This window comes from Verticillium alfalfae, genomic scaffold (genome assembly GCF_000150825.1).
Source record: "Verticillium alfalfae VaMs.102 supercont1.10 genomic scaffold, whole genome shotgun sequence".
Taxonomy (NCBI): domain Eukaryota; kingdom Fungi; phylum Ascomycota; class Sordariomycetes; order Glomerellales; family Plectosphaerellaceae; genus Verticillium; species Verticillium alfalfae.
Window position 1 is genome coordinate 124,225 of NW_003315029.1, and position 25,293 is coordinate 149,517.

Here is a 25,293-nt window from a genome sequence, read left to right on the forward strand (position 1 = left end):
GTATGTGATGCGGGCTGCCCAAGACGACCGCTGGATTGGAAGGCCGCTACAACGTTGAAACAATGAACGAAGCAGAATCTGAACCCCCAATACGGGAAAAGAATGACTGACGTTGAAGTGGACGGACAACTGTAACGACAAACGAAGAGAAGACGAAGAAGTGATCCGTGAGGGGGAGCGAGAGGGGAGGGAAATGGAGGGGATGAGAGATTGGGATGGAGAAGGGAGAAGAATTTGTTGAGAGAGATCTGTGAGAGGATGAGGGAGGTTGTGGGCAACAGCACTCACATGTCACGATCTGAAGGAAAGAGGACCCTACGACCATGGTGAAGCACGCGGGGCGGCAGCATCGTTCCTGCCGCGTTGATGTTCTTGGGTTCTCTCCAACGCACTCTGATGAGGGAAGGAACCACCTCATGCCCAGGATTGTCAGGGGCACCGGCACCAGGCACGGGAGAGGGAAAGGGGAAACGCCGCAGATCACAGACTTCCATGTTCATCATGACTATCACATCAGCAACAGCATGGAATATAGACAAGTTTTGAATTGTTTACTGGGGTTTCATGTGATATGTTCGGCAGAGCGTTGACAAGAAGCAGTCGCTGTATGAGGTCGGCATTTCATGGCTATAAACAGGTGCTTTTGTCCTCGTGATTTGTCGCCACGGGACTTGATGCCATTGAAGGCAGGAAGTAGATTCCTCTGCGTTGCTGTTCATTCTTTCTTGCCAACCAAATGGCATTGTGCAGACGCGCCTTCCAAAATGTAGCCCCAGATTCGGCGGTTCCTAGGGGTAGACCACTGCTCTTGCCGCTCAAGTGGCTTTGGCCGAGGTCTCTCCTTCCCTATTCGAAGGCATGCTTAAGTATAGCACCTGCCGCGTGGTGGATAATTTGAAACTCAATCATGACCAATTTCTTGAGCGCGGGACCAACGATAACCTGTGGAAGACAGCCTCACTCAGGCGCCCTCCCACCAAGCAGCGTTGGTAGGCCTGCAATGTGATGAAGAGGGTATTCAGCCCTGAACAGGGCACGTGAGTGTCGGCGGTCGAAGTGACTACAATCCGAGCCCGTCACCTCTGTCCCTCAAATGGTCCAGCGCCAATTCCGTGTGGATGAGTCCCGCTAGATCGATGTACAGCCGAAAGCGCAATCATGATTAGAGTATGGATGTTTCGATCAAAGCCAAACTGCCTAGTGGCTGTTGCCTTGGAGACTACACGGGATCATCCTCGTAGGCTGGTGGTGGCACTGCTTCCGACGGCGAAGAAGCGGACGGGCCGCCGTCACCTACCAAATCACCAACGGCCAACCGCCTCTTCTCGTCCTCGATCCGCGCCGCCCACATGGCAGAGCCCGCGCTTGTTGTGAGCAAGAAGAAAAACGAGAAGACAGGGATGAGCTCCAAGATCATGGCCACAGTCCCAAACCACACGTACTCCCAAACTCTCGAGCTGATCTCTTGCTTCATCTCTTTTTTGCTGAGACCCCGCAGCTGAAACCAGCGGTAATGTGCGAGCTTGCCGAGGCGCGTTCCAGTGATGATGATAAAGGCAGGTGCGCCGAAAATGGGAATGAAGTTCAGAGGCAGGAACACGATGACCTCGATGATCTGGATCATGCTCCATGGTGTGTAGATGGCGGAACTGGTAGGTTTCCCCAGCATCTTTATGGCGGTCGGCGCATCGGGAAATAGGATTCGATGAGGAGAAACGAGGTCGGTGTGCGAGTACTTGATAAGAGTAGCCTGGATCAAGAGGTCAGAACATGACTTGGGGTAGTCAGAGGGACAGATACTCACGTCGAACACATCAACACGAGCCTCATCGACGAAGAAGCCTTCAAAGAGCCCTTGGATTACGACGAGCCCTTCTCCAAGCACCAGGATTGTGGCATTGAGCCAGGCGCTTCTGCCCTGGAAAATGGCGAGGAGGGCAAGTTGTGGTAGGAAGGTAAAGGTGAAGAGAATGACATAGACAAGAACAGAGATGATGGAGAGAGGCAGTAAGCGGCTGAGGAACAATGGGTAGAATTCCTTGTTGCGCAGAAAGTACCAAATGCCGCGTAGGGGAAATGAGGCTGCGCGCGCACAGCGTCCAATGTCGTTCGCGAATCTTCGCACGAAGAGCGGCACTCGGGATCGAGCATACTGACGTGACGGCTGCATGTCAGCCATGGTTGGCGATCCGGACGAAGGCGTGGTGAGCTCAGTGATGCGACGTGCGTCGAGAAGGGAGGTGTGGAATGGTCAATCGTGACAGCGCGGCATGGTGACACGGAAGGGCGAGAGGCTCACGACGTCATTTTCGTTCATGATGGCTCCCGGTTCTTGGTGGCAGGCTCTCGAGTACGTACCTTTTCGCCCTAGACTATTCTCGGCACGCTTCTCTTCCGCCTAAGGTCAAGGTACTTGGGTTGACCACCCCGATCAGCAACCAGTGTGTCGCCAACCATGGCGTCGCTGAGACTCCAAACCGATGGAGGCCTGAGCCAGCATGAAATGGTCAAACGATCCGGGCATCGGTATCTACCAATGCACGGGAACTTCCATCAAACATGGTGGTCGCGCCAGAGTTGATCAAGGCTCGAAGGCCACCTCCAAAGCAGGTCTCGTCTTCCATGGAATCGAACACCACGCAAAACCCAACAGAGACGGCTCACACATCTTCACTGTCGTCCTCCAGCCAGCCAAGACCTGTGGGGATTCTAGCACTCAGGGTCGGGGCCAGCTCCGTCTGACAATCCCGGGGCCTAAGACCGGGGCCAGACAAGATTGGCCAGTCATCTGGGGTTTTAGAGCTGCGAGCGCCGGAGTTATCTGTCAGTGTTCTCGCTTCCAATCGAAAATCCGGCGGTACAGACGCGATGGGCGCCGTGGACATGGTGCCATAAATCCGGGCTTGGGATCCCGACGACCTATATAACTTGGATGGCCTCCGTCATGCCCGAACGACAGGCTTGACATGTCTCCAGATTGCCAAAGAAGGGCGACACTCTGTGCTTCAAGTGACACAGGATGGCTCTGCAGCGTCCGTGGGCAAGACGACGAGCGCCCATTGCGCGATTCGCTGGCTCCTCACCCATGTGGCGCCCTGAGGTAAGATGGGCTGCACGGCGCCCATATCCGAGTCGCTCAATAGCTTGCGGCGAATGCGAAATCATCGTCCCACTCGTGCATAACGCCGCTGTCGACTTGTGTGTGCCCTCCAAAACGAATGTGATGCTGGACAATGGAGCTCTGAGCAAGAAAGGTAAACATCGAGTGGCTCCGGCTCAGGGCCAGTCATCTTGTTGAATTCGTTCCACTACAGACAGCACAGACTGTGCTTACCTTAGTTAGGCATGCGACCTGCCCCGCGCTTCGACTTCAGTTTATCGCCCGCGACCCCGCAGGGCACTTGTTCGTCGCGCTGAAGTCGATCGACGTCCTCAGCCTCGTGCTAACCAGTTCAGACGTCTAGAGGAGCTCGACTAATATCCGTTTACTGTTGTTCCGTTGGGATATCCGTATTAAATGGCAGAGACTCAAAGTTCCGCCGCAGCACAAGAGCCGTCTGCTGGGCGTGCCGACAGCAAACCGTCTACCGCAGCTGAAGGACATCGAAAGCGCAATCGAATCAGATTCTCCTGCAGCCACTGCCGCGAGAAAAAGTCAGCATAAGACCGCATATCCTCATATCTTCTGGTCAAAATATCAATGCTGACATGAGACATCAGGCTCAAGTGCAATCGAGCGTCGCCTTGCGATCAATGCATCAAGCGCGATATTGTCGCCTCATGCGACTATGTGCCATACCTGTATCCGCGCACAGCCACGAGGCAACCGGCACCGGTCCCTCAAGCGTCCAGTCAGCGCCAGGGGCTTACTGACACGCCCACTCTGCAAGCTAAGCTGAAGCATCTTGAAGATGTCTTGAGCGATGTGCGAGCAAAACTCGCTGAGCGCGGCATCGTTATGGATGATGTTTTCGGCCAAAAGGGTGGTGCTTTGTACGGCCAAACGCGCTTGCCTGAGACGCCAAGTGATCTGAGCGGCATCAAGGAACCAACCCCCGCTGGACCAATGGTTGACAAACTGCGCTACGTGGACTCGGCCAACTGGGAAGCCATTCTCGATGATGTGCGTGGTGACCATGGTCTTGGTCTTCCGAGTGTCTACATATACTAAGTCTCGTGTAGGTTACCAGGCTCACCGACGAGCTCAAGACGACCGACACTGGGCACGGGGAGAGGGAAGATGACGATACTGACGATCTCGACTCATCATTCACGAGCACCGAGGGGCCGGTCTTGCTGTTGGGGACCTTCCCTCCAGCAACTACGCAAGACCTCATGGATTATCTTCCGCAAAAAGACATCACCGACCGTCTCATTGCTCGGTTCTTCAAGGGCAAGGAGCCGGCATGGTGTACGACTAACACACTCCCATGACAAGGACGATTAGCTGACATCCTTCAGCCATGTTTCATGTGCCTGCATTTCTCAGAGAGGCCCGTCATGTGATACTTCCCATGTGATGTTTCTCGCTGACTTGAAGTAGTATGCGGCTTTCTGGGAACGTCCTCACGATTATTCTATCACTTGGATTGGTCTTCTGTGCATCATGATCAGCCACGCCGCCTTCTTCTGTCTTCGGGGCGATGAAGAGGTTCCTGGCAATATCGGACCCCCACAATATATCCTCGATCTCTATCGGATCAGAGCCGCGCAGTGTCTCGCCCTCGATGACTACACTAAGCCCGGGAAGTACAAAGTTGAAGCACTAATCCTCTACTTTGGTACCGAATACCTCCGACTGAGCGATGCCCAGCGAGGCACGTCCATCATGATGGCTATCATTGTCAGATTGGCCATGCACTCTGGCTTGCATCGGGACCCCAAGCACTTCCAAGGGCTTACTGTATTTGAGCACGAGATGCGAAAGAGGCTGTGGACTATTCTCGTCGAGATTGATGTGCTGGTGGCCTTCCAGTTCGGCTTGCCTGGTAACGTACAACACAGGTACTTCGACACCGGACTGCCCCACAACCTGTATGACGAAGACTTTGACGATACCACGACGGAGCTGCCGCTGGAGCGGCCCTTCACAGAGAGAACTCCTGCCTTATATACAATCGTGAAGTCAAGGCTCGTTGTTGCCTTTGGCGATATCCTCGCGAGAATGGCCGACAGAGACAGCCCAACCTACGGAGAAGTCCTGCGCCTCAATGATCAATTGGAGAAGGCTCACGAGGACATCCCCCCCGTCCTCCGAGCGCGATCCTTCAGCCTTTCGATCGGCGACCCGATTGACCTCATCATGCAAAGGCTGTGGATCGAACTAATGTACCTCAAAGCGCGTGTCGTTCTACACCGTCGCTACTTCGCTCTAGGACGCAACGACCAACGCTACGCTCCCTCTCGATTCAACTGTATTGACGCTGCTACTAAGACCCTCGAGTATCAATTTGACGTGAACACCGAGATACAGCCTGGGGGTCGCCTTTCCAAAGAGAGATGGTTCTTGTCGAGCCTGAGCACGCACGATTTTCTTCTGGCGAACATGATGCTGTGCCTTGAGTTATCATTCCTGCTGAGAGCATCGACTCCCAGCGCCGCAGCGGTTGCGGCAGAGCCCATCGAGAAGGACAGGCTGCTGCACATACTCCGTACCTCACGTGGAATCTGGGGCTCGATGCGAACTCAATCGGCCGAGGCAAGCCGCGCATTCAAGATCATATCTCGGATGCTGACCATTTCCACGGGCACGCAGTACGAAAGCAGCCCAGACTCGGCTGCCGATGGGAACGCACAGCCTGGCGGGGTGGATCTGAACCAACGGCCTTCCTATCAGTTCGCCTCTGGTAAGTATGCCGCAGACGAGCAACTCTTGACACGACACTGACAAGTCATGTTGTCAAACAGGAGTTCGAGCCTTCGCATCAGAGCAGCACCCCAGCTCATCTTGGGGGCCAACTACTGTGCTGCCCTACCCGGGTGGTTCATTAGAAGGGGCTCACACGACGCAAACAATCGCTTGGACGGCACAACCCGGATTCCAATCTGCGCATGGCCTACAATTTGACTCTGTCGGCGATCCAGGCATGGGTAGCGATATAGACTGGGTGAGTTGCGATGCTTGACACGGGCCGCGTCTGGGTTGCGTAGGACCGTTCGACTAACAAGGCAAACAGTCCTCCTGGGACACGCAGATTCAAAACAACAGCGCCGAGAATATCCAGATTCCTTGGACTCATTTCTTTGCTCAAAAGGAGTGAGGAGGCAGTACTAGAATGAACGAGTGACTAAGGCTACCTTCTTATATGATGGAAGGCTAAGGGCACGGGCTGGTTGAGGAAGGTCCTATTTACGATTACGGCGCCGTGGTTCGACAGGGCAGTTTTGATGCCAGGGTGCCAGGTTCACTGAGACAGGGAGGAGCTCAGCCGCAGTCGTCTTTTGCGAATATTATGGGGCCCTCACATTCCGACGGCAGGCGGCCCGTTGAATGGTTACGAAGCCTATTGCTCCGTCGAGGATAATCTCAACCAGCTTGGCAGTCCCACTTTCGGGGATCTGTGGTATATGAAGTGACTACCTATCTGACGCAGGATACGTCTATGCTGGCCCAAGGGGCCAACATGCTGCTTTTGTCTGGTCTGGAATGGATCTGGTAGTTTGCAGCCGAATAATGACTGGAACCATCTTACTTTGCTCGCTGCCAAATTCATGTTGACGTGTCTTGAAGAAGGGAACAGGCGAGTAAGCATGGCTGCTGCTCGGCTGTCATTTACACAATCTTGCTACAATCTTGCTAAACTTTCAGAGAGAGAATCGAAAAAGTTGGGGTAGTCTTCTCGTCGTTGGTCTCCCATGTGAGCACTGCTAGAATTTTTGATCCGGCCTGGCGGAAGTGCCGCACCGCGGGAAGTGGGAGCGAGACGCATATCGACCTGCCAACACTCATCTCGGACCTAACTGTTTGGTATAGATTATCAGACCTGTCGCGAACCACCATGGTATTTGTAATCGACAGAAACGCGTGGCACTATTGCACCGCGCTCTGTGCCGCATTCGACGCAACTTTCGATCAAGTCGTTTATCGGAGGCCTTGCTTGGCGGCCCTCGGACCCCATGACCGCTTTTTGGGTCAGCGGTTACGCCCTCAGGAGGTTGGCTCGTGTGACGGACCGACCACCGGAACCGCAAGAAAGCTCCGAAGCAAAGAGATGCAAGATCGGCATTCAACGGCATGAAGTGCAAGAAGCCCGGGTTGTCTTTCGGCCACAGGGTGAGCTGTCATGCGGTTCCCGGTGCGTGTCAGCCGCCTGACGGTGCATATTATTGGACCGAGGCCGGCGCGACGCCGATCCTGCTCGTCCGAGGTAGATTACCGTGTTGTGCGTCTTGAGATATTTACGGGGAAGAGGGACTGGGTTGGGCGCAGTGGTGTTTGGCGGATGGTGACGCTCCGATTTGTCGTGCCGATCAGTCTTGGTAGTCACCACGTATAGCCATCGCATCGCAGACATGATCGGGGACAAGCTAATCACACCAAAAAGAAAATAAAAATGGCTAGGTGAAAATCAAAAGCGGCGAACGCGTCTCACGCGCAGACGATTGAAAAGTATAAGATGGAGGTTGATGGCTTGCTTCCAGCTCGGTACATTTCTCAACAAGCCGCTCGCGTTTCACACTTCCTCACTCTCTTCATTTTGCGCCTGATTCCTCTACGTTTTAAAAAACCTCCATTATTATCAAAATAAGTCCAAGTCGCAAATATGGCTCAGAAGGCTTTGTTCGCTGTTGTGTTTGGTGCTGTGTCCGCCGCGGCGCACGGCTTTGTTGAAACGATCACCGTCAATGGCAAGACATACGATAACTACAACCCGTCTACTTTCCCCTACAACCCCTCGCCTCCAATCGTTCCCGGATGGACCGCGGACTTCCCTGATCTTGGCTTCGTTGAGCCTGCGGCCACCGGAGATCCAGACATCATCTGCCACCGATCTGCTACCAACGGAGGCTCGCACATTCCTCTAGCAGCTGGGGATACCCTGACCCTGAAATGGTCTCCCTGGCCTGAGTCGCACAAGGGACCCATCATAGACTACCTTGCCAACTGCAACGGTGACTGCACGACCGTTGACAAGACAGCGCTCCGCTTCTTCAAGATTGCCGAGCAAGGTCTCCTGGACGCCGCCAACTCAAACTGGGCTGCTGACGAACTCATCGCTGCCGGTGAGGTCTGGGAGGTCACGATCCCGACCGACATCGCCGCCGGCAGCTACGTTCTCCGTCATGAAATCATCGCCCTGCACTCAGGAGGACAGCCGAACGGTGCCCAGTTCTACCCGCAGTGCATCAATCTTGAGATTTCCGGTGGCGGCTCGGCAAGTCCCAGTGGCGTCGCGGGTACGAGCCTCTACACGGAGACGGATCCTGGTGTGCTCTTCAACATCTACACTGCGACTGAGTACCCCATCCCTGGACCGCCTCTATACAACACGGCCAAGAAGGCTCGCCGCCATGCCAAGGATGTGCGAGCATGCTAGGAGTTTAAGTTCAAGCGAAGTGAAGGTTTCCGCGATACAGAGGGCTGTTAGATTCAGACATGACGTGAAGATGCAGGAACAGGGAGGTGCAGCATCGCGTTCAATGGCTCAACTATGGACAGGAGCCACTTCGTACATTGTACATACTTTTGCTCGGACTACTCTTGGTGATGATTCAAATATATGAGCTACAGCTTGGGCCCATGTGAGCTGAAAAAATTCCGATGTGATCTTGGGATTCAAAGCTGCCCGTGTACAGCGAGCCTACATTTGCGGGCAAGGTGAGGAAGATTGACAAGCTGCCTGCCAGAACGCTATCAAGTGCTCGGCATTCTACGGTAATCCAAGGGAGAATCGCTGGCTCTCATGGTGGCTCTCAAGGTGGTCAGTTCATTGAGAGCTTGAACGAAACAGGAGAGCAGACGGACAACACAAGTCAGTTGACGAGAAGAAGTAAATATTCAAGGTCTGCAGAAAAGAGCTAGGTGCTACCATGAAAGACCACGGAAAAACATTGACAGATGGCTTGCCTCTGGCTTAGTCTATACATGGCCAGTCGTCAAGGAATGTCCAAACCCCCTTGCTGACCCCGCAAGGAATCACCGTACAATGATCTTCGCCTTCATAAACTGATAGTGAGATGTGTGCCAGCTTACCAGACTTTCTAAGTCTCTCATACAGATCCCTCAAGTTGTCGACCATCCGCCTTTCGATGTGGGTCGCACGGCGCTGCTCAAAGCCTTCATCACTTTCGCCCTTCCGCCTCGGTGGTTCCTGTTCATCGCCGCCGACGAAAAGCATAACCGAAGTCTCCTTTTCCCCTATTTTCTCGTAGCATTCTGGTTCATGCTTCAATATCGCTCTTTTATTCCACCAAATGCTGGGGCTGTTGACAAGAAAGTAGTCAAAAGTTGTCGGCCGCGTGAACAGGGCATGAAGAGTAAACAGTCCGCCGTATGAATGTCCGCATATAGCTTCCCTGCCCACGGAGGCGCCTTGCTTCTCTTTGACTCTCTGGCTGACGAATGGACGGACACGCTGCTCGATGAAATCCAGGAACTGGTCGGCGCCGCCTTCTGTCTCTCCAGCGCCAGGCAATGGAGGCGTCAGGTCCTTCGACCGGCGGCCATTGAACAAGCTCGGGCTGTCATCATGAAGGGGGTAGCCTATGGCCACGACAACGCCACTGGATGGCGCGCCGGGGGGGCGGAGGGAGAGCCAGCGGTGGAGGGCTTCAAGTGCTGTGAAAAAGACAGAGTTTCCATCGGTAAGATAACTGTGGCCGTAAGAAAGAGAATTCCAAACGGAAGAATATTGACTCACATCACCGGAACCGTGTGGTCATTGGAGTTTGCTGATTCAGCCGTCCAGTTGCGAGGATAGCCAATTTGTATCAAGTACTCATCGCCAGATTCGCTGCTTAGGGTCCAACTCTCGGCACAGGGGAGACCCGATATAGTACCTTGAGCCATATCGAAGACAGGTGTATGGTACCTGGCGTGCGTCGTACCCACAGGGATAATCTGGAGGTGGTTAAGTTGATACAAGGCCCTTGTCGAGGCATTTTAGAATGGAGAAAGTACCAGTTGCGCGTTATGTAAACTGGGCCCTTCGGAAAGCCGACTAATGCCGACTAGTCGGAGTTCAGAAAAGAATGAGATCCCTGCTTCACCGAGACCCATGTCCAGATTTCTGGGCAATGTTCACCGAGCATCTGAGTGCTGTGGTTGGCGATGCACGACGGGGTGCGCAGGTCGTCATCCCAATCTGATTGAATTCAGGCATTGTGGTCCCTTTTACGAGGCAGGCGGAAAGCGTCAAAAGCTGTCAGGGAATCACACAAGTCCATTCAACGTGGCGCAAACGTTTGTTTGTGCTGTCTTCGCCAGTATCTGAAGCTAAAAAGAAAAGTCGTGAACCACATCTAGCGTAACGTTTTTCATCGCCGTTTCGCAAAACAAGATACTCTCCATGAGTGAAACAGCTATGTACCATTTTTTACCAGTCAAGAGACGCACATTCATCATCGGCGGGCAAATGCAAAACGCCATTGTTGTCGCGAGTTGACAGCTCATCTTCTAGGCTGGACAGCCACGTCAGGGGGACGTGATGCGGCAAGACTTCAAAGCAAGAATCGAATCAAAGCTCCATTACAATCTCTTCGTCTGCGAAGAGGCATTTTATTCACCGGCATGGTTAATGTTTGCGTTCATTACTTGGTGGTTGGGCTGGGAGCAGAGGATTTACAGGCGTAGCGGTCTTGCGTGAAAGGTTGATGGGCTGATTCAGAGACTGCGTTACACAGGAAAGGGCGTTCTCACGGCAGTGAAATGAAACACTGATGGTAGTTCTAGGCTGGTCCCTCTTGCAGAAAAGGTATAAAAGAATCTCTCCTCCCCCTAGTTCGGTCTTCTGTTTTCTTTCCTGCAGCATCATGCAAAGCAACAGCATTTCCAAAACTCATAATTTCGATATTCCAGAAATAAACAAGATGGTAATGTCTAACTCAACTACTGACAGCAAAACGCACTCTTCATCGTCTGGAGAATGCTCCACCGGGTCGCCGCCCCCCAAGGGGCTTCTGGCGGTCAGTCCCCGTCCGGCACCCGACTTTCTTCCGATATCCGGCGTTCCCCTACTGTCATCGCTCCCTGCTGGCACGAACAGGTGGGCGGCGCTGTCTCGGGCCAACCGTCAACTGCCTGTTGATCCCAAGGCAGGTTGTCCTGCCGATATGAGCCGGTGCCCGGATTGCAAAAGTTTGCAGACCACGGATCAGTTCGTACGGAGGGCAACCCCGAAAGGGCGCCGGCAGACCCAAAAGCTCTGTCACTGGTGCGACTACAAGCGTTGGTTCAAGGTGGATTCCATCACCTGGGAGAAATATCTTTCGATTTTCACCCTGCCAGACGGCAGTTGGAAACGAACGGCGATGAACAAGAAGTAGAAGCCTATTTCTTCATCAGGGTCAACATGATCGTCCAAGTGGAATCGGAAGCAGGATAGAATAGCCAAGATACTCTTCCAAACGAGATTCCATACAAAAAAAGGAAAGACAGTGTTCACCCGAAGAGCAAGGAGCTAGATCGTGCTGAGAGCAAAAGGAATGGAATCGCCGCGAATCGAACGCGGGACCTTCCGCAAGGATTGATGTGACAATGCGAAGCGGACATTATACCCCTAAACCACGACCCCATTTGATGATCTGGCCTCTCGGAAATAAACATCATGATTCTAGCGCTAAACTGCTGCACTTCCCTTTGGTGCCCTGTGGATGAGGGGGTTCTAGCTGGTCACGTACACAGGTTCAAAATGCGAACTGGAAAGGAGAGCTTTTGCTTCAATAACCAAAGAACGATGCTTGGTGAATATCACGACACTTTCATCGGCAGGTTGTAGTCATGGTTGTCGCGGTCGCAATTTGCACCCCGAAAGAAATGAGTGAAACCAGCCCAGTGGTCGATATGGAACCCGTACAGCCACCCGTATAAGGGATTGTTCCCCAGTTCGGTCAGCTTAAGTAGCTGTGCTATGACCGTGGGTTAAAGAATGCAGTGAAATATGTTGGCCATCGGTCAGCACATGTCGTGCGGACCGTGGTTGATGTTATCTGCGCCCTTGCCTCGGGACCACGCGATCGGGAATTGATGCGATGGCCCGTTCCAGATCCAAGGGCGCCATAGACATGTCCTCGCAGGGCGGTACCGCTGTCGTAGGCACACTAGCTTACTGCGATGGCGAGTCTTGACTCGTCAACGTGCCCCTGGTCCAGCCTGGAACTTTCGTTTGCTCCCAGCACGGAACGGCCTGAAAGCAGCGGGGTTGATCTTGCGGGGTCGCCCGACGCAACATTTCAGGCGTCGGTGACTTTGCTTACCGACGTCGGAGTTGCGAGTATAAGACCCCTGGAACGTCGCCATGTTGGCGTAGTGTACATGGCCACCTCAACAGCCCGTGTCGTCAGTCGAAGAACTCGTGCGACCACAGTGTTGACAGCAATTAGGCTCACGCAACAAGGAAAGAGCTCTTCATTCGAATGAGAATAGGGATCTCTATCAGCAGCTGGCAAGAAACCCCGCAAAGTGCGCCACGATTCGAGACGGTCGCGCAATCCGAGGACAACACCAACCAATTCAGATCTCATATCACCTCCTCTCGTCAGCAAGGCCACCTCGCATCAACACAAAATGGCCCAGCCAACCCTCGCATTCCGCGAGGCTACTACCACCGACGTTCCCGATCTTCTGCCTCTCATCCGCACAGCATACCGTGGCAACCAAGGATGGACCAACGAATCTGCCTACCTCAATGACAAACGCATCTCCCCCGCAGACCTTGAATCCAAGATCAATGCCCCTGACGGCCTGGTCCTCATCACCCACGACGCCGCGACGGGTGAGCTCGTCGCCTGCTGTGAGCTCCAGCACCGCCCCGCCGGCGACGGCAAGCCCAGCACCGGTTACTTTGGGCTGTTCGCCGTCGATCCCAACAAACAGGGCGGTGGGTTGGGGAGGCAGGTTCTTGCGAGAGCCGAGGCGCATGCGAAGGAGAAGTGGGCTGTCGAAAAGATGGAAATGTATGTCTTGTGGATGAGGGATGAACTCATCGACTGGTATGTCAGGAGGGGCTATGAGCGCACCGATGAGAGGGGGGACTTCCCCTACGAGCATGTGTTTGAGGGCCAGGCGCTTCGCGACGACCTCTACTTTATTATCTTGAGGAAGGATCTCACCAACGTCAATGGCATGGCAGCAGCATGAGCCATCTGAGTTTGAGGAGTGTGGCGGGGAGGACAATACGCCGTTTCAGCGATAGACAAAAGAAACAGATGATGGTGGCAATTTGCAGTAGACAGAGTTCCAAGACTGAGACGACAAGATCAGAATTATATTAGATGTACACATATTCCCCTCTGAACTGGCCAAACGCGGAAGTGGCATCATCATCAAGCTGTCATGGGATTAACAACCGTCCCTTGGTATATGGCTTTCCGTGACGACTCGATCCCGATAGCTCGTCTCCGCAAAGCTCATAAACTTCTCGACATCGAGTGTTGTCGAAGCCAGCCCAAAAGACACCCGCACCGCACTTGAAGTCCGCAAACCGAGCATGCGCGTCATATCATCTGTAGACTTCGGCCGAAGCCCTGGCCGAAGTCTCTTGATCCGTCGTAGAGCCGCCCCATCTACCCCAAAGGCTGCCGCACCCGCCCCCGGGTTGCAGAAGCAGCCCGTACGAAGCGAGATGCCCTCGACAGCAGCTTCTAGACCGACGAGACGGTCGTCGACCACGCTACCGGCAGCGTCGACAAAGTTGAAGCATATGGTACCACCCCTTGCTTCCAGAACGTCGGGCCCATACAACCGCACCATGGACAACCCATCACTGTGCCTCATCGCCAACAGACGGTCCAGGAACCAGCCTGTCAGGCACCGAACGCGCAGCTGTATGAGATCCATGCCGATGCCTGTGACCCAGTTCAGGCCGAAAGCCACGTCTGGAATCGACAGAAAATTCACTGTACCATCTTCATATCCAGCCTCGCCAACCTGCTGAACATGCCACTCCGCCCCGTTCCCCACGAACGCCGCAGCCACCGTGCCGCCCGAGAACCAGGGCCGCTCTAACCGGGCCATGGCGTCTTTCTTGACGACCAGACAGCCAACACCAGTTGGGTAGCCAAATACCTTGTACCAGCTCACCATGACGAACTCTGGCTTGGTAACCGACAAGTCGAGTATCTTCGTAGGGAGATACGCTGCTGCATCGAGCAAGACGTCATAGCCGTTCTGCTGCGCCAGCTGCACCCAGGCTAATGGGTGCTGGACGCCACTGAAGTTGCTCTGCGCGGGATATGCAAAGAGACCCCTCTTTTTTCTTTCTCCTGGGACCTTCCATCGCGGCCGGAGGCCTCTCTCGACACAAGATGTGTCGACTCGAAGGGAAGGCGTCTGACAAGAAATGTAGACAGTCTTGGCCCCGCGGCGGTGGGCGTACTCTCGTATGCCGTTGACCGAGTTATGATTATCGCAGGTCAGAACGAGGCGGCTCCGTCGGCGGAAAGGGTACGCCTCGGCCACGAGACGAGCGGCCCCTGTGGCATTTGGTGTGAATATAACAACATAATCGGCAGGGTCGGCGCGAAGGTGAGCGAGGATACGGGCACGAGTATTTTCAACCAAGGCTGTGGAAGCCTTGCTCGTTGGACTTTCCGAATGAGGATTTCCAAAGGACGTGCTAGCCAGACGAGTTGCGTGGACTCGGTGCTGCTCCACAGAGGAAAGTCCGGCTCCTGTGTAGTCGAGGTAGGTGTGGCCTTGTCGATCGAGGTGGGCGTAATGTATCTCTCGGAGAGCATCGAGAGAGGAGGTTTTGGCGTACTCCGGGTAATCCTCGAGGATATCTGACATGCCGGGCTACGGTCGAGTCCGACAGAATACTTGGTAAAAAAAAAAAAAAAGTTCTTTGCACCCAGCAGAACACAGCAGAGTAAGATGACATCCCAAGGGTCATCCACAGTACAGGGTCGCTACCATTCTTATCGATCTTGCTGACCACCATATTCGCGGCAGTCTAAGCTCAGTCTGCCGAGAAGGATCAAATCCCAGATCATCCCCACGATGTCCTCGGGAGACTCGATCCGGCCCATACAAATCATCACACGCTTCAAGCAGGGAGCATTCGATGTCTGCCACCCTTCACGCTGTTAGCTGGTAGGGGGGATGATGGTAAAATGTCTTGGGTTTATCCAGTCGCCCATGAGGCCGTCACACCACCAAGGCCATGATAGAATAGAAGCTAAAGCAAGGAGCGTGGGGTCCATCAGGTGAAGCAATTGCCTGCTCTCATACGTCTAAGAATTTTCTTGATTGTGCACTTCGGACATGAGCCCCAACTCGTCAGCATCGTCATGCAGGATGTGTATCCACCAATCACACCACAAGAACTGTAGTGCTGACCGGCGGTAGGAACTCGTCTATTACATCCATCACGGCGCCTCCGCTTGCCAGAAATAGGATGCTGACGCTGTATGCAGGCTGGCCAAGGTTCGTTGGGTACCCGGCGCTGGCTCAGGAACAGTCCACACTTATTGCAAACTGTCACACATTGGACCCGCTGGCAGACGCCCCTTTCTTGAGGTGTTTTTGGAGCCAATATTGAGCACACCAACAACATAGCCCCCTGTTGTCCTGTGGTTGCATCTCAAAGCGGCAACCTTCCTCAGTTGGTATGGCCCATAATAGGGCCTGGCAGACAAGTGTGTTGATCAGCCTGCACTCGATTAGGCAAGGGTCTGGCCCCCATTACAGCGCTGACTGCCAAGATTACAGCCTAATTGAGAAAGCGAACGGGGGCGGGATGCAACCCTGCAGGCCGGCGCTCGCCTGCGGCGTAGCAAGGAAGGGTTGCCCTAAGGAAAGATTGCTCCTTCGCATTGGTATTCGGATGCTCGGAGACAAACGCCGGATAGGCACTGCGGCCGTTTGGTCATTGGAGTTTGGCTGGGCCTTGCTCTTGCAACACATATTCTCGAATTCATTAAACAGGGCTGTCTTCTTCGTTTACAGGTTTGGTTCAACAAAATCCGTCTTGGAACTGCCTATCAGCCCTACACAGTGAGTCATTCCATTCGCCTGTCATGGGCGAAGAGAAATAGGGTCCCGAATCATATTCCCTGAGGTTTGGGTTGGTTTTTGTTTATGCTGTGATCAAAAGAAGGCGTTCTGCTGCTTTCAGTCAGATTCAGAGGTAGAGAAGCGCGAGAGCAAAAATGATCATGTTCATTACTTTGAAATTGCGGGATGAAAAGGACTGACGAGCATCATCTCGACCCTCCATGAGCTTTGATGCCGATCAAGTCTGTCCAATTTTCACGACATAGTGTTGGCAGATTCAGAAACGGCTCTGCAGCAAGATCCGTGAAGACGCCCCCCAGATATGTTTCCTCGACATCCTGTCCAGATTCAGAGGGAGATTGTGGGTAATCTCGAGCGGCTATCCACATTCGACCATCAATCAGGCCTGAATGGAGTGGTCGCATGTCGTCTCGATCCATCTTAGCTAGTTCGAGAAGCGGCACAACTAGCGGAAAGAACCAAAAGGTTTTATATGTCTCCAGAAACTTCGTTTTGGAGCAGGTGTTGTGATAGAAGGCATGGATGCTCTCGGAGGCCACGTTTGTCGCTAATCCTAAGCTTTGAATCCAGACTCGTGGTGGCTGAACGAGCGTGATGTTTGGAACATGTGACAGCTTGTCCCAGACGCGACCAAAGGCTTTGTAAATACTTGCTGGCATTTGTATAGCATGCGGTTTGAATGCCTTGCCCTCGTTCATGAAGTCTTTAGCAACGGACGACGTGAGGTCGTGGTTGCTGTACGTCAGCTGATGAATCTCGAGCTCGTTGTGACACTGCGTCTGGGTAAAGGAGGAGTCGAAATCAACAAAGATGTGGTACTCAGTCGTATCGTTTGCGCTCTCTCTCGGCTTCGGGAGGTCAGAGACACCGGTCAAGTTACCAGGGTATTTTCCATCGTTCATGTCGAGAGCTCTGTGGTACTCCTGGCGAACGTAAAGAGTGGCGGTAAACCACTGGTCCATGTGATGCCTGAAGCGTCCATTACTGGTCACATTGAGGGGAACGATGACGTCGTCAGCTTCGACCAGCTCCTGCACGGCATGCATGAACTTGCGCAGATCGCCTACAGGTGCCATGATGGTACCAGAGTTCAGATACCGTGAGTCTCGGTAGCGTGGGTCACTGAATCCTCCAGTCATGACGCCGAACTTTTGTCGAGCAGAGTTTGAACCAGGCACAAAGGGGCACAAGGGCTCGTTCGGGTTTGCATCGAAACATATCTTTCCCGTGCCGTAAAGGATGGACTGACGAATGCCGAGATCGTGTAGCTCGTCGACGGTGATCCCTCGTTGGTCGGCCAGTTGTTGTTCTGAACGAGCCGACATCGCAAAGTAGCGCTCAAGCGTGACCTCGACGGGGAGCTGGGCCAAGACGTCAAAACTGTCGACGATGATGACCAGGTCGTCATCCTCCGCAGGCAGAGTTTTCAAGAACCTGTTGATGACACGAACCTTGGCCAGGTGGTCGACAGCGTCGAATTCATTCTCGCCTTTGTACCCGATAAGAGTTGGGATGGGGTAACGGTTGACGAGAGCAGAAATGATACCCGCGCAAACGGGATCATTGACGAAGCTCGAGGGGACAAGATAGTGCAGCTTGGACGTTTTTGGTGGCCTCTGATGCACTTCCTTTGACACAGGATGTGAAAGTTCCTACATCGACCAAGCTATCAGCAGCCTGGCTTGGGTTTCATTGTGCGATGGCGGATGGCACTCACAATAAGCTGGAGACGAGAGAAGCCCACGACGAGCGACACGATAACGAACACTAGCGGAATGATCAAAACCACATAACGTTTCCTTGCCATGAGGTCGAAAGTGAAACCCTTGGGGGAAGGATCGAGCCAGACGTCGAGCCGCTGTGTTATCTTGTCAAGCCTTGTCATTGTGATGCTGTGGTGCGGCTCTCACCATGTGGCCAACCCGGGCGGCGAATTCAATTGATTTGAGAACACAACAAAGTCGCCTGAGAACAGGATCTCCTTATTCTAGGGATTGCAAGGCCTACAATGATGATGAAGCTCGGACTTGATCGAGAAACACGCAGGGCTCAACCCCTTGAATTCCTGGCTGGGCCTGGCCACTGGGTACCTAGAAAAAGGAATGGAAAGATCTCGGGAGTCGCACCTAGCTTATCGCATCCGACGGGAAACATGGGTCACCTCTAGACTGGGCGAATTAGACAGGTAAATAAGCAAAGTTCTGGAATCTATCTGCACACAAGAATAAATGTCATCTCACGGATAGCTTGAGGTATAGCCGACTTGTCGAAACTGAACCAGTACATCATCTCACTATGCGATCGTACCTCAAACCGGCCATTTCGATGACTTGTAAATTTACTGACGAGAGACGAATGCCATTACACATCCCTTACATGACATGATGCAGGCCAGCCCCATAACCGGAACGGTTCCTGACAGGGTACTTGGGCGCTACATCTCAGCTTCACATAAAAGTACGACGAACAAGCAATATATGGTTTGGACTTACAGGGGCATCGCTTGTCCATCGATAAACACTCTACATTCCGGGCCATTGGCACAGGGCCTCACGCTGGTACCGATTCCGACTGCTTGTGCCCCTGAGGTGGGCATAGAACAGCTCTGCAAATTCTGAAATTCTGCTTTTTGATAAATCGGTCAAATGTGTTCACTCTGGCTCTTTGCCGTCATCACACACGAGAGTCCAAAGCTCGGACAGGAGCGTCAACGATGCGGGTGCCTCCGCCACGCCATGCCCTCGTGGCTGTGGTTTCCTTGATCGCTACCATTTTCGCGGGCCTGGCATATCGAGAGGCGCTGGTTGAGACCATCCAATCCAGGTGGAAATCTCACGAGACTGTTCCGACATTCAACAGCATCCTCATCAAAGACAAGGTCGCAACGATAACCGACACACTCTTCACACCGCATCTGATCCCTCTCATTCTGTACTACCACGCCGTTCTCGGACCCTCCTGGCCCATCGTCTTCTTCACCTCCCAGACGACGTACGATGAGCATCTCTCGCCCAATGCTTCATCCCCATCCACCTCAGCAACATGGCGCCGCGCCGTCGACGCGGGCAGCATTGAAACACGAATCGTGTCGCCCGAGTTCAACCTGACCACGCGGAAAGGTGTCAATCTCTACTTCTCCCATCCCTGGCTGTGGGAGCAGCTCGCGCCTGCAAAGCACGTCCTCGTCTTCCAGGCGGATGCCATTCTGTGCGCCAATGCGGCCCAGACTGTCGATGACTTCCTCCAGTACGACTTTATCGGCGCGCCCCTTAACGACACCCGGAAGGTCTACAACGGCGGCCTGTCGCTCCGAAACCGCACCATGCTCCTCGAAGTCCTGCATGGGGGAAACGACTGGTGGAAAGATTGGAATACGAAAGGCACAGAGTACGGAGGCCACGGCGAGGATTACTGGATGAGCGTCATGATGCGCGAAAAGGATGCGAACTTGCCTTCCATCGAGACGGCGCTTGCGTTCGCCCGACAGCTCCCGTGGCACATGGATCGCCCTGGACGGCCCGTCGGCTACCATCGAGTGTACAAGGAGGACAGGACACGAGTCCCCGAAGCACGAAAATGGTGTCCTGAGATTGATCTATCATCTCCCGGGATGCTCTGAGATGTAGGCTGGTAGTTCATGACCTGATGGACATGAAATTTATAAAATTTGAATAGTCTTCAGACCCCCGAGGAGCAATGCTCGGCGACGGTGTTGGGTAGCAGTTCTCGCTGAATGCACCACGTATCACGAAATGAAACAGTTGTGGCGGTGGCAATGAACCATGCAGCGCGAATATTGACAAGCCAAGAAGAAAGAATATTTTCAAGGTCAGCCTCGCTCAGGGGCGCGAAGGGAGAGACATCGACTCGTCCGATTGACCTTGGATCTGAACCCTTGTTTCCCCCCTTGTCCTCACAGTCGATGCTAGGGTCCTCCCCGGCCATCACTTTGAATCCGTAACTCTGCTCTGGAAATTCAATAGTCGATGATTACGACATTCGACCAAGTCGCCCATGCACCCTATGTAGTTGCCAGATCTAGATATTGTTCCTAGACCTTAGGCCAAGCCATTGGCCACAAGGGGATTCGACTAGTCCTGCTGCTACTGGGGAGTGTCAAATAGACCTTCATCACCCAACGAGAGCAAGCCATTGCACGAAGCCCGGCAGAAGAACCTCCCAGAACAATTATTCACACGGCCCAGATCGCGCATCAGTCTAAATCTAGATTGCAAAGCTTCGCCGCTATATTACTCTTTTAAGCACCAACCTTGGATCACGAAGCAGACGCCAACTGTGCTGGGCTTCATCAGCCTGCCGCACAGCGCGGGAACTTGACACTGGGCCTTTCGCAACTAGCATGACGTCTGCCCGCTGCCGGTGAAGTTTCCGGCCCGATAGGCACCGTCGGCATCGCCGAGGCAGTCGGCTACATGCTGTCAGTGCCAAGGATTGCGAGAAGGGAAAGGGGCTCGAACTCACCAACGGTCACAAGCTTGAGGTTGCGCGATTTGGCCCAGTCGATGAGGTAGGGCGTCAGGGTCCTCACGGTACTCGCGTATGTCTCGTGCATCAGCGAGATGTGACCCTTTCCACAGCTACCGGCGCGCGTGAATCGCAGCAGACTCTCCTCGGGCGTCTTGCTGTCCCAATCGCCCGAGTCGACGTCGGTCGTGATGACCTTGAAGTCGAGTTCCTTGAGGGTCGGCAGGACGTTTCCGCCGGTCATGAGGTACGGCGGCCGCATGTACTGGGGCTTGACGCCGAGGATGTTGACGAGAGCGTCGTCGAGGCGGTCCATCTCGCCCGTCAGCTGCTCGGGGGTCATGGAGCCAAAGGTGTTGGGATGGGTCCACGTGTGTGAGGCGACCTGGTGGCCGGACGCAAATGCCTTCTTCACGGCCGGAGCATGGTCGTAGATGCAGCCGTAGAGGGTGCCGGTCCAGAAGAAGGTGGCCTTGGCGCCGGCAGCGTCAAGTATGTCAACGAGCTCGGAGGTGTACTGGTAAGGACCGTCGTCGTAGGCGAGGGCGAGGACGCCAGGCCGGGAGCACTGGCGAATGACAACGCCGGCAGACGGCTCTCGGCGGAGAATCTCGAGAGGACTCTCGACCGGGAGGGCAGCCGCCAGAGGGGCGAAGACGAGAGCGAGAGAGAGCAGCATCGTGGCGGATGAGTGCATGAGGTGTCGATGTCGTCTGTGTCCCACGGTCGTGCTCAGTCTGTTCGCTGGGCTGGGCAAGCAGAGCCTCTATATGCCTGTACTGGGCGGGCAGAACTCATATGTGCCGGACGATCGGACCCCTCGACTCGTGACTGGTGACCCGATGTAGCATCTTGGGCGCCACGGCCGGATCGATGCTGGGTTGGGACAAGCATCCGGGAGGCTCAATCTGGGGTAAATGGCAATGCAGGGCAATTTAGGCGCGAGACGAAGAGCCGGTGCCGGATCCGCGCGGGGAAGCTGTCGGCACTTTGCTGGTGTTCACAACTGTCATCTCGACGAGGGGCATCGACACGATCTTGCATTGACTGTCAGATGATGTGGGATCCCGACGTAGGTGCCCTGCAGCAGCTTTGTTCGAGAGGTGAAGTCATCGATCGACCTAGGCGTATCAACGCCTGGCCCAGAATATCATCTGCGGAGTCACGTGTCAGGATGGGCATGTTACATCGATCAGCGTGCGGATTGGGGGGGTAACGACCAGGGGCGGGGCGTCCCTGGCCCAAGTCTAGGCCCTGCTGCCTGGGTGGGTAGGCAGGTACCAACCTACCTGGCTTGCCTGGGTAGGTAGGCACTGTGACTGCCTCGGTCGGTACTGTACCTGCCTACCTAGGTACTGCAACTGCCTAGACACCGCAGCTGCCTAGGTACCTTAGGTATTGTAACTACGCCGCCGGGCTTCACTTGCCCTGCACCGGCCCGGCCTGTCAGTCCACGCCCCCCTGCGTGACACTGTCCAATACTCTCATCCTGATGATCCAACAATGAATGCATGCTTGATCACATTCACCTCGACTCACCCAGAAACACTGTAACCGGCGTCACCAATCACCGACCAGGCAAGTCGGCAAACCTACCACCCATCACGACACCCAGGTCTATACCATCACCATGAACGTCGCCTGCCAGTGCGGCTCCATCGCCTTCCGCACCCCAACCCCCGCCCCGGTCGCTGTATACCTCTGCCACTGCAACGAATGCCGCAGGCAGTCCTCCTCCGCCTTTGGCATATCCGCCACCTTTCCCGCCGCCGACCCGCCGCCGCTGTCTGACCCTGCCCTTCGCGCACGCCTCGGCGTGTGGTCGCGCGCCACCAAGACAGGCAACACGCTCGACTGCTATTTCTGCAAGACGTGCGGTGCGCGCATCGTGCATCACGGCCGCAGTGCGCAGGGGGTGGCGCGGCCAACGGCGAACATCAAGGGCGGCCTGATCGAGGGCCTCAGTCTCGAGGGCGCCTCGCACATTTGGACCCGCGAAGCCGTTGTGCCTATTCCCGCCGGAGCTGTCAGCTGGCGCGAGTCGCCGCCGCCGTCGTGATGCTTGGTTTGCACCATGGACGACAGGCCATCAGTCTTCCGCCGTGCAATACAAAAAGCAACGAGCGCAGCGCCTTATACGGAGAATGCCTGACGCTCTCAGTCGAAAAGCGGAAAGTCGGTTGATGAGCTGTACCAAGCAACGACGGGAACGTCACTAACATCTGTACCTGAGTTATACGGTAAGACGGCCCTTTTCGGGAGTGACATCCTGACCAGTCACCAATACGATCCCGATTGCCAACTCTCAAGAGCAGTTATCTGGCAGCGTTGTGTTTTCGCATGATGTTGTGGCTATTGGACTCCTGACTCGAGTCGGCTGTGGATATCCGCACTTCGTTTTGCGAAGAGCACCCATCATGAAAACATGCACGATTAAAATGGATTTACTCCAGCTTGCCACACTCGAATAAATCGGATTTTTGTTTTCTCAGACCGCCCAGCCCCGTCTTTGTTCCACAAGGCAGCATCTTCCAGCCCATGGTGCAGGTTGTGCACTTCGCAGCTCGCCATATGGTTGGATATGGTTTTCCACTCGAGCTGTTGTTGCGAAGCGGGGCAAGCAGCCATTGGAACATCTATCGTCCCCCTTCTCCGCACCGGGTTTAACAGCTTCCTGTCACAATGTCCACGACTCAATGGTTGGCAGCTCGGATCTGCCGCTGCTGTTGAGAATGTCATGGCGTGTGTCGGCGCATGGGGCTCCGGGGTTAAGGGATTCCGGCTACCGCCATCTCAAGAGTAGAAGGTATATGAGCCATGGTTCCCAAAAAGATAGCCCCGATGGCCTCGAAGTAACTCGCCAGCAGTCTCGAAACATCACGAATTCGTGGCAGACTCTCCTTTGAAAACACCATTAAAGACACCATTGAACACGGCCATTCAGGTCGTCTTGCGAAGTTCACGAGAGAACCGCCACCAGAAGCAAAATGCCGTCGACCAAGCGCGCCATTCGCATAGCCGGCTCGTCTGGCGGCTTCTCAGACCGCCAGCGCGCCATTGGGGACCTCGCTCGCAACTGTGATATTGACTGCATCATTGGTGACTGGCTCTCCGAGTGTACCATGACGCTGCATGGCGCTCAAAAGCAGGAGAACGAGCGGCTGCGAAAAGCCGGCAAGTTGGCGCAAGAGCCTGTGGGACTCTTCGACCCCACCTTCATGGAGAACCTGAGCCCTGCGCTGCCGTTCCTGAGGAGCAAGAACATCAAGGTTGCCGTGAATGCCGGTGCGAGCGATACCGAGCTGCTGGCGGGAGTGGTCGAGGCTGAGGTGAGGAAGCAGGGGCTTGATCTCAAGGTCGGGTGGATCAACGGCGATGAGGTGACGGAGACGGTGAGGCGGATGTGGCAGGACGGCGAGACCTTCACGAGCCTCATGACGGGGGAACCACTCAAAGACTGGGGCCACATGGACGATTTTGTGGCCGCGCAGTCAGTCTCCTTGTGTGCGGCATACCAAACATCGCTAACAGGCAACGTAGATGCTATCTCGGGGGCGCAGGCATCGCCGAGGCTCTCCGTCAGGGCTGCGATATCGTCATTGCTGGCCGCGTGGCCGACGCTGCCCCAACGATCGGGGCCTCCATGTGGTGGCACGGTTGGGACCGTGAGCGCGATCTCGACCAGATCGCCGGTTCTCTCGTGTGTGGACATCTCATCGAATGCTCCGCATACGTCACAGGCGGCTACTACTCTGGCTTCAAGCAGTTGATGGATGGCTGCGAGAACCTTGGCTTTCCCATTGCCGAAGTTGACTCGGACGGTTCATGTATCATCACCAAGGAGGAGGGCACTGGTGGCGAGGTCTCGGTCGGCACCGTGTCGTCGCAGCTGTTATACGAGATCCAGGGACCGCTGTACTACGGCTCTGATGTCACGGCCAACCTCGAAGGTGTCGTCATGACGCAGGTAGGCAAGGACCGCGTTCAGGTCACTGGTGTCAAGGGTCTTGCCGCGCCTTCGACGACAAAGGTCGGCCTCACGGCATGGGGCGGCTACCAGGCCGAGTTTCACTACTACCTCGTCGGCTTGGACCTCGAGGAGAAGGCCGAATGGACGGAGCGACAGATCCGCTACTCGATTGGCGATGCCGTCAAAGATCTCACGTGCCTTAAATTCAGTCTAAACGGGTACTGCCCGGAGAATCCGCGCAATCAGGAGATCGCCACGGTCGACATGCGCATTTTTGTGCAGACGAAAAAGAGGGAACTCGTTGATAAGTTCACACTAGACGTCCCGTAAGTGCCGTGATCTAGGTCATCCGTCGCCTCTATACTAAGACAACGGCAGCGGCCTCAACCGATGGTGCATGGAAAACTTCCTTCAGTCTTGCCCTGGCGCGTCCTTGCACAACGACCAGCGCCAGTCAGAAGGCAAACCGTACTGGGAGTACTACGTCACCCTGCTGCCGCAATCGGCAGTAAAGCACCGCGTCGAGCTTCCGTGGGCCGGCCGCGGCATCGACATTCCGGTTCAGCAGAACGTTCGCACCGACTATCCTCGCGACCAAAAGTCATACGAGACGCGCGACCCCGTCGATCTCGCGGCATTCGGTCCCACGACGAGGGTCCGCTGG

At 54.6% G+C, this 25,293-nt stretch overlaps 11 protein-coding genes and 1 non-coding gene across 12 annotated transcripts in view; 6 read left to right on the plus strand and 6 right to left on the minus strand.

The window, feature by feature from the left end:
• Nucleotides 1–523: 523 nt before the first annotated feature.
• Nucleotides 524–2,259, minus strand: VDBG_07465 (conserved hypothetical protein; the record flags this gene model as incomplete). The annotated part of the gene is made up of 2 exons (XM_003001960.1): nt 524–1,750; nt 1,805–2,259. 2 exons carry the CDS (start codon nt 2,177–2,179, stop codon nt 1,220–1,222), a joined length of 906 nt encoding a protein of 301 aa, XP_003002006.1.
• A 1,258-nt stretch (nt 2,260–3,517) lies between these two features.
• VDBG_07466 (fungal specific transcription factor domain-containing protein) lies at nt 3,518–6,260 on the plus strand (the record flags this gene model as incomplete). The annotated part of the gene is made up of 6 exons (XM_003001961.1): nt 3,518–3,654; nt 3,721–4,123; nt 4,183–4,409; nt 4,615–5,846; nt 6,085–6,107; nt 6,177–6,260. The coding sequence occupies 6 exons, from the start codon at nt 3,518–3,520 to the stop codon at nt 6,258–6,260; spliced, it is 2,106 nt and encodes a 701-aa protein (XP_003002007.1).
• A 1,503-nt stretch (nt 6,261–7,763) lies between these two features.
• On the plus strand, nt 7,764–8,537 carry VDBG_07467 (endoglucanase-4; the record flags this gene model as incomplete). Its single annotated transcript, XM_003001962.1, has 1 exon — nt 7,764–8,537. The coding sequence occupies one exon, from the start codon at nt 7,764–7,766 to the stop codon at nt 8,535–8,537; it is 774 nt and encodes a 257-aa protein (XP_003002008.1).
• Nucleotides 8,538–9,074: 537 nt separating this feature from the next.
• Nucleotides 9,075–10,009, minus strand: VDBG_07468 (siderophore esterase; the record flags this gene model as incomplete). Its single annotated transcript, XM_003001963.1, has 2 exons — nt 9,075–9,813; nt 9,861–10,009. 2 exons carry the CDS (start codon nt 10,007–10,009, stop codon nt 9,075–9,077), a joined length of 888 nt encoding a protein of 295 aa, XP_003002009.1.
• Nucleotides 10,010–11,644: 1,635 nt separating this feature from the next.
• VDBG_15159 lies at nt 11,645–11,732 on the minus strand. The gene has a single exon. It is a non-coding gene; the product is annotated as a tRNA-Ala (tRNA).
• Nucleotides 11,733–12,724: 992 nt separating this feature from the next.
• Nucleotides 12,725–13,297, plus strand: VDBG_07469 (alpha/beta hydrolase; the record flags this gene model as incomplete). The annotated part of the gene is made up of 1 exon (XM_003001964.1): nt 12,725–13,297. One exon carries the CDS (start codon nt 12,725–12,727, stop codon nt 13,295–13,297), a length of 573 nt encoding a protein of 190 aa, XP_003002010.1.
• A 201-nt stretch (nt 13,298–13,498) lies between these two features.
• Nucleotides 13,499–14,947, minus strand: VDBG_07470 (molybdenum cofactor sulfurase; the record flags this gene model as incomplete). Its single annotated transcript, XM_003001965.1, has 1 exon — nt 13,499–14,947. One exon carries the CDS (start codon nt 14,945–14,947, stop codon nt 13,499–13,501), a length of 1,449 nt encoding a protein of 482 aa, XP_003002011.1.
• Nucleotides 14,948–16,359: 1,412 nt separating this feature from the next.
• Nucleotides 16,360–18,059, minus strand: VDBG_07471 (conserved hypothetical protein; the record flags this gene model as incomplete). The annotated part of the gene is made up of 2 exons (XM_003001966.1): nt 16,360–17,802; nt 17,892–18,059. The coding sequence occupies 2 exons, from the start codon at nt 18,057–18,059 to the stop codon at nt 16,360–16,362; spliced, it is 1,611 nt and encodes a 536-aa protein (XP_003002012.1).
• Nucleotides 18,060–18,887: 828 nt separating this feature from the next.
• VDBG_07472 (conserved hypothetical protein) lies at nt 18,888–19,793 on the plus strand (the record flags this gene model as incomplete). Its single annotated transcript, XM_003001967.1, has 1 exon — nt 18,888–19,793. One exon carries the CDS (start codon nt 18,888–18,890, stop codon nt 19,791–19,793), a length of 906 nt encoding a protein of 301 aa, XP_003002013.1.
• A 736-nt stretch (nt 19,794–20,529) lies between these two features.
• On the minus strand, nt 20,530–21,356 carry VDBG_07473 (chitin deacetylase; the record flags this gene model as incomplete). Its single annotated transcript, XM_003001968.1, has 2 exons — nt 20,530–20,603; nt 20,657–21,356. The coding sequence occupies 2 exons, from the start codon at nt 21,354–21,356 to the stop codon at nt 20,530–20,532; spliced, it is 774 nt and encodes a 257-aa protein (XP_003002014.1).
• Nucleotides 21,357–22,289: 933 nt separating this feature from the next.
• Nucleotides 22,290–22,718, plus strand: VDBG_07474 (conserved hypothetical protein; the record flags this gene model as incomplete). Its single annotated transcript, XM_003001969.1, has 1 exon — nt 22,290–22,718. The coding sequence occupies one exon, from the start codon at nt 22,290–22,292 to the stop codon at nt 22,716–22,718; it is 429 nt and encodes a 142-aa protein (XP_003002015.1).
• A 928-nt stretch (nt 22,719–23,646) lies between these two features.
• Nucleotides 23,647–25,293, plus strand: part of VDBG_07475 (conserved hypothetical protein) — a gene marked incomplete at both ends in the record, with an annotated part of 2,087 nt that continues 440 nt past the window's right edge. Inside the window, 3 exons of the mRNA XM_003001970.1 lie at nt 23,647–24,161; nt 24,200–24,955; nt 25,008–25,284. Coding sequence (XP_003002016.1) covers nt 23,647–24,161; nt 24,200–24,955; nt 25,008–25,284 — 1,548 coding nt within the window. The remainder of the gene's footprint in view (nt 24,162–24,199; nt 24,956–25,007; nt 25,285–25,293) is intronic.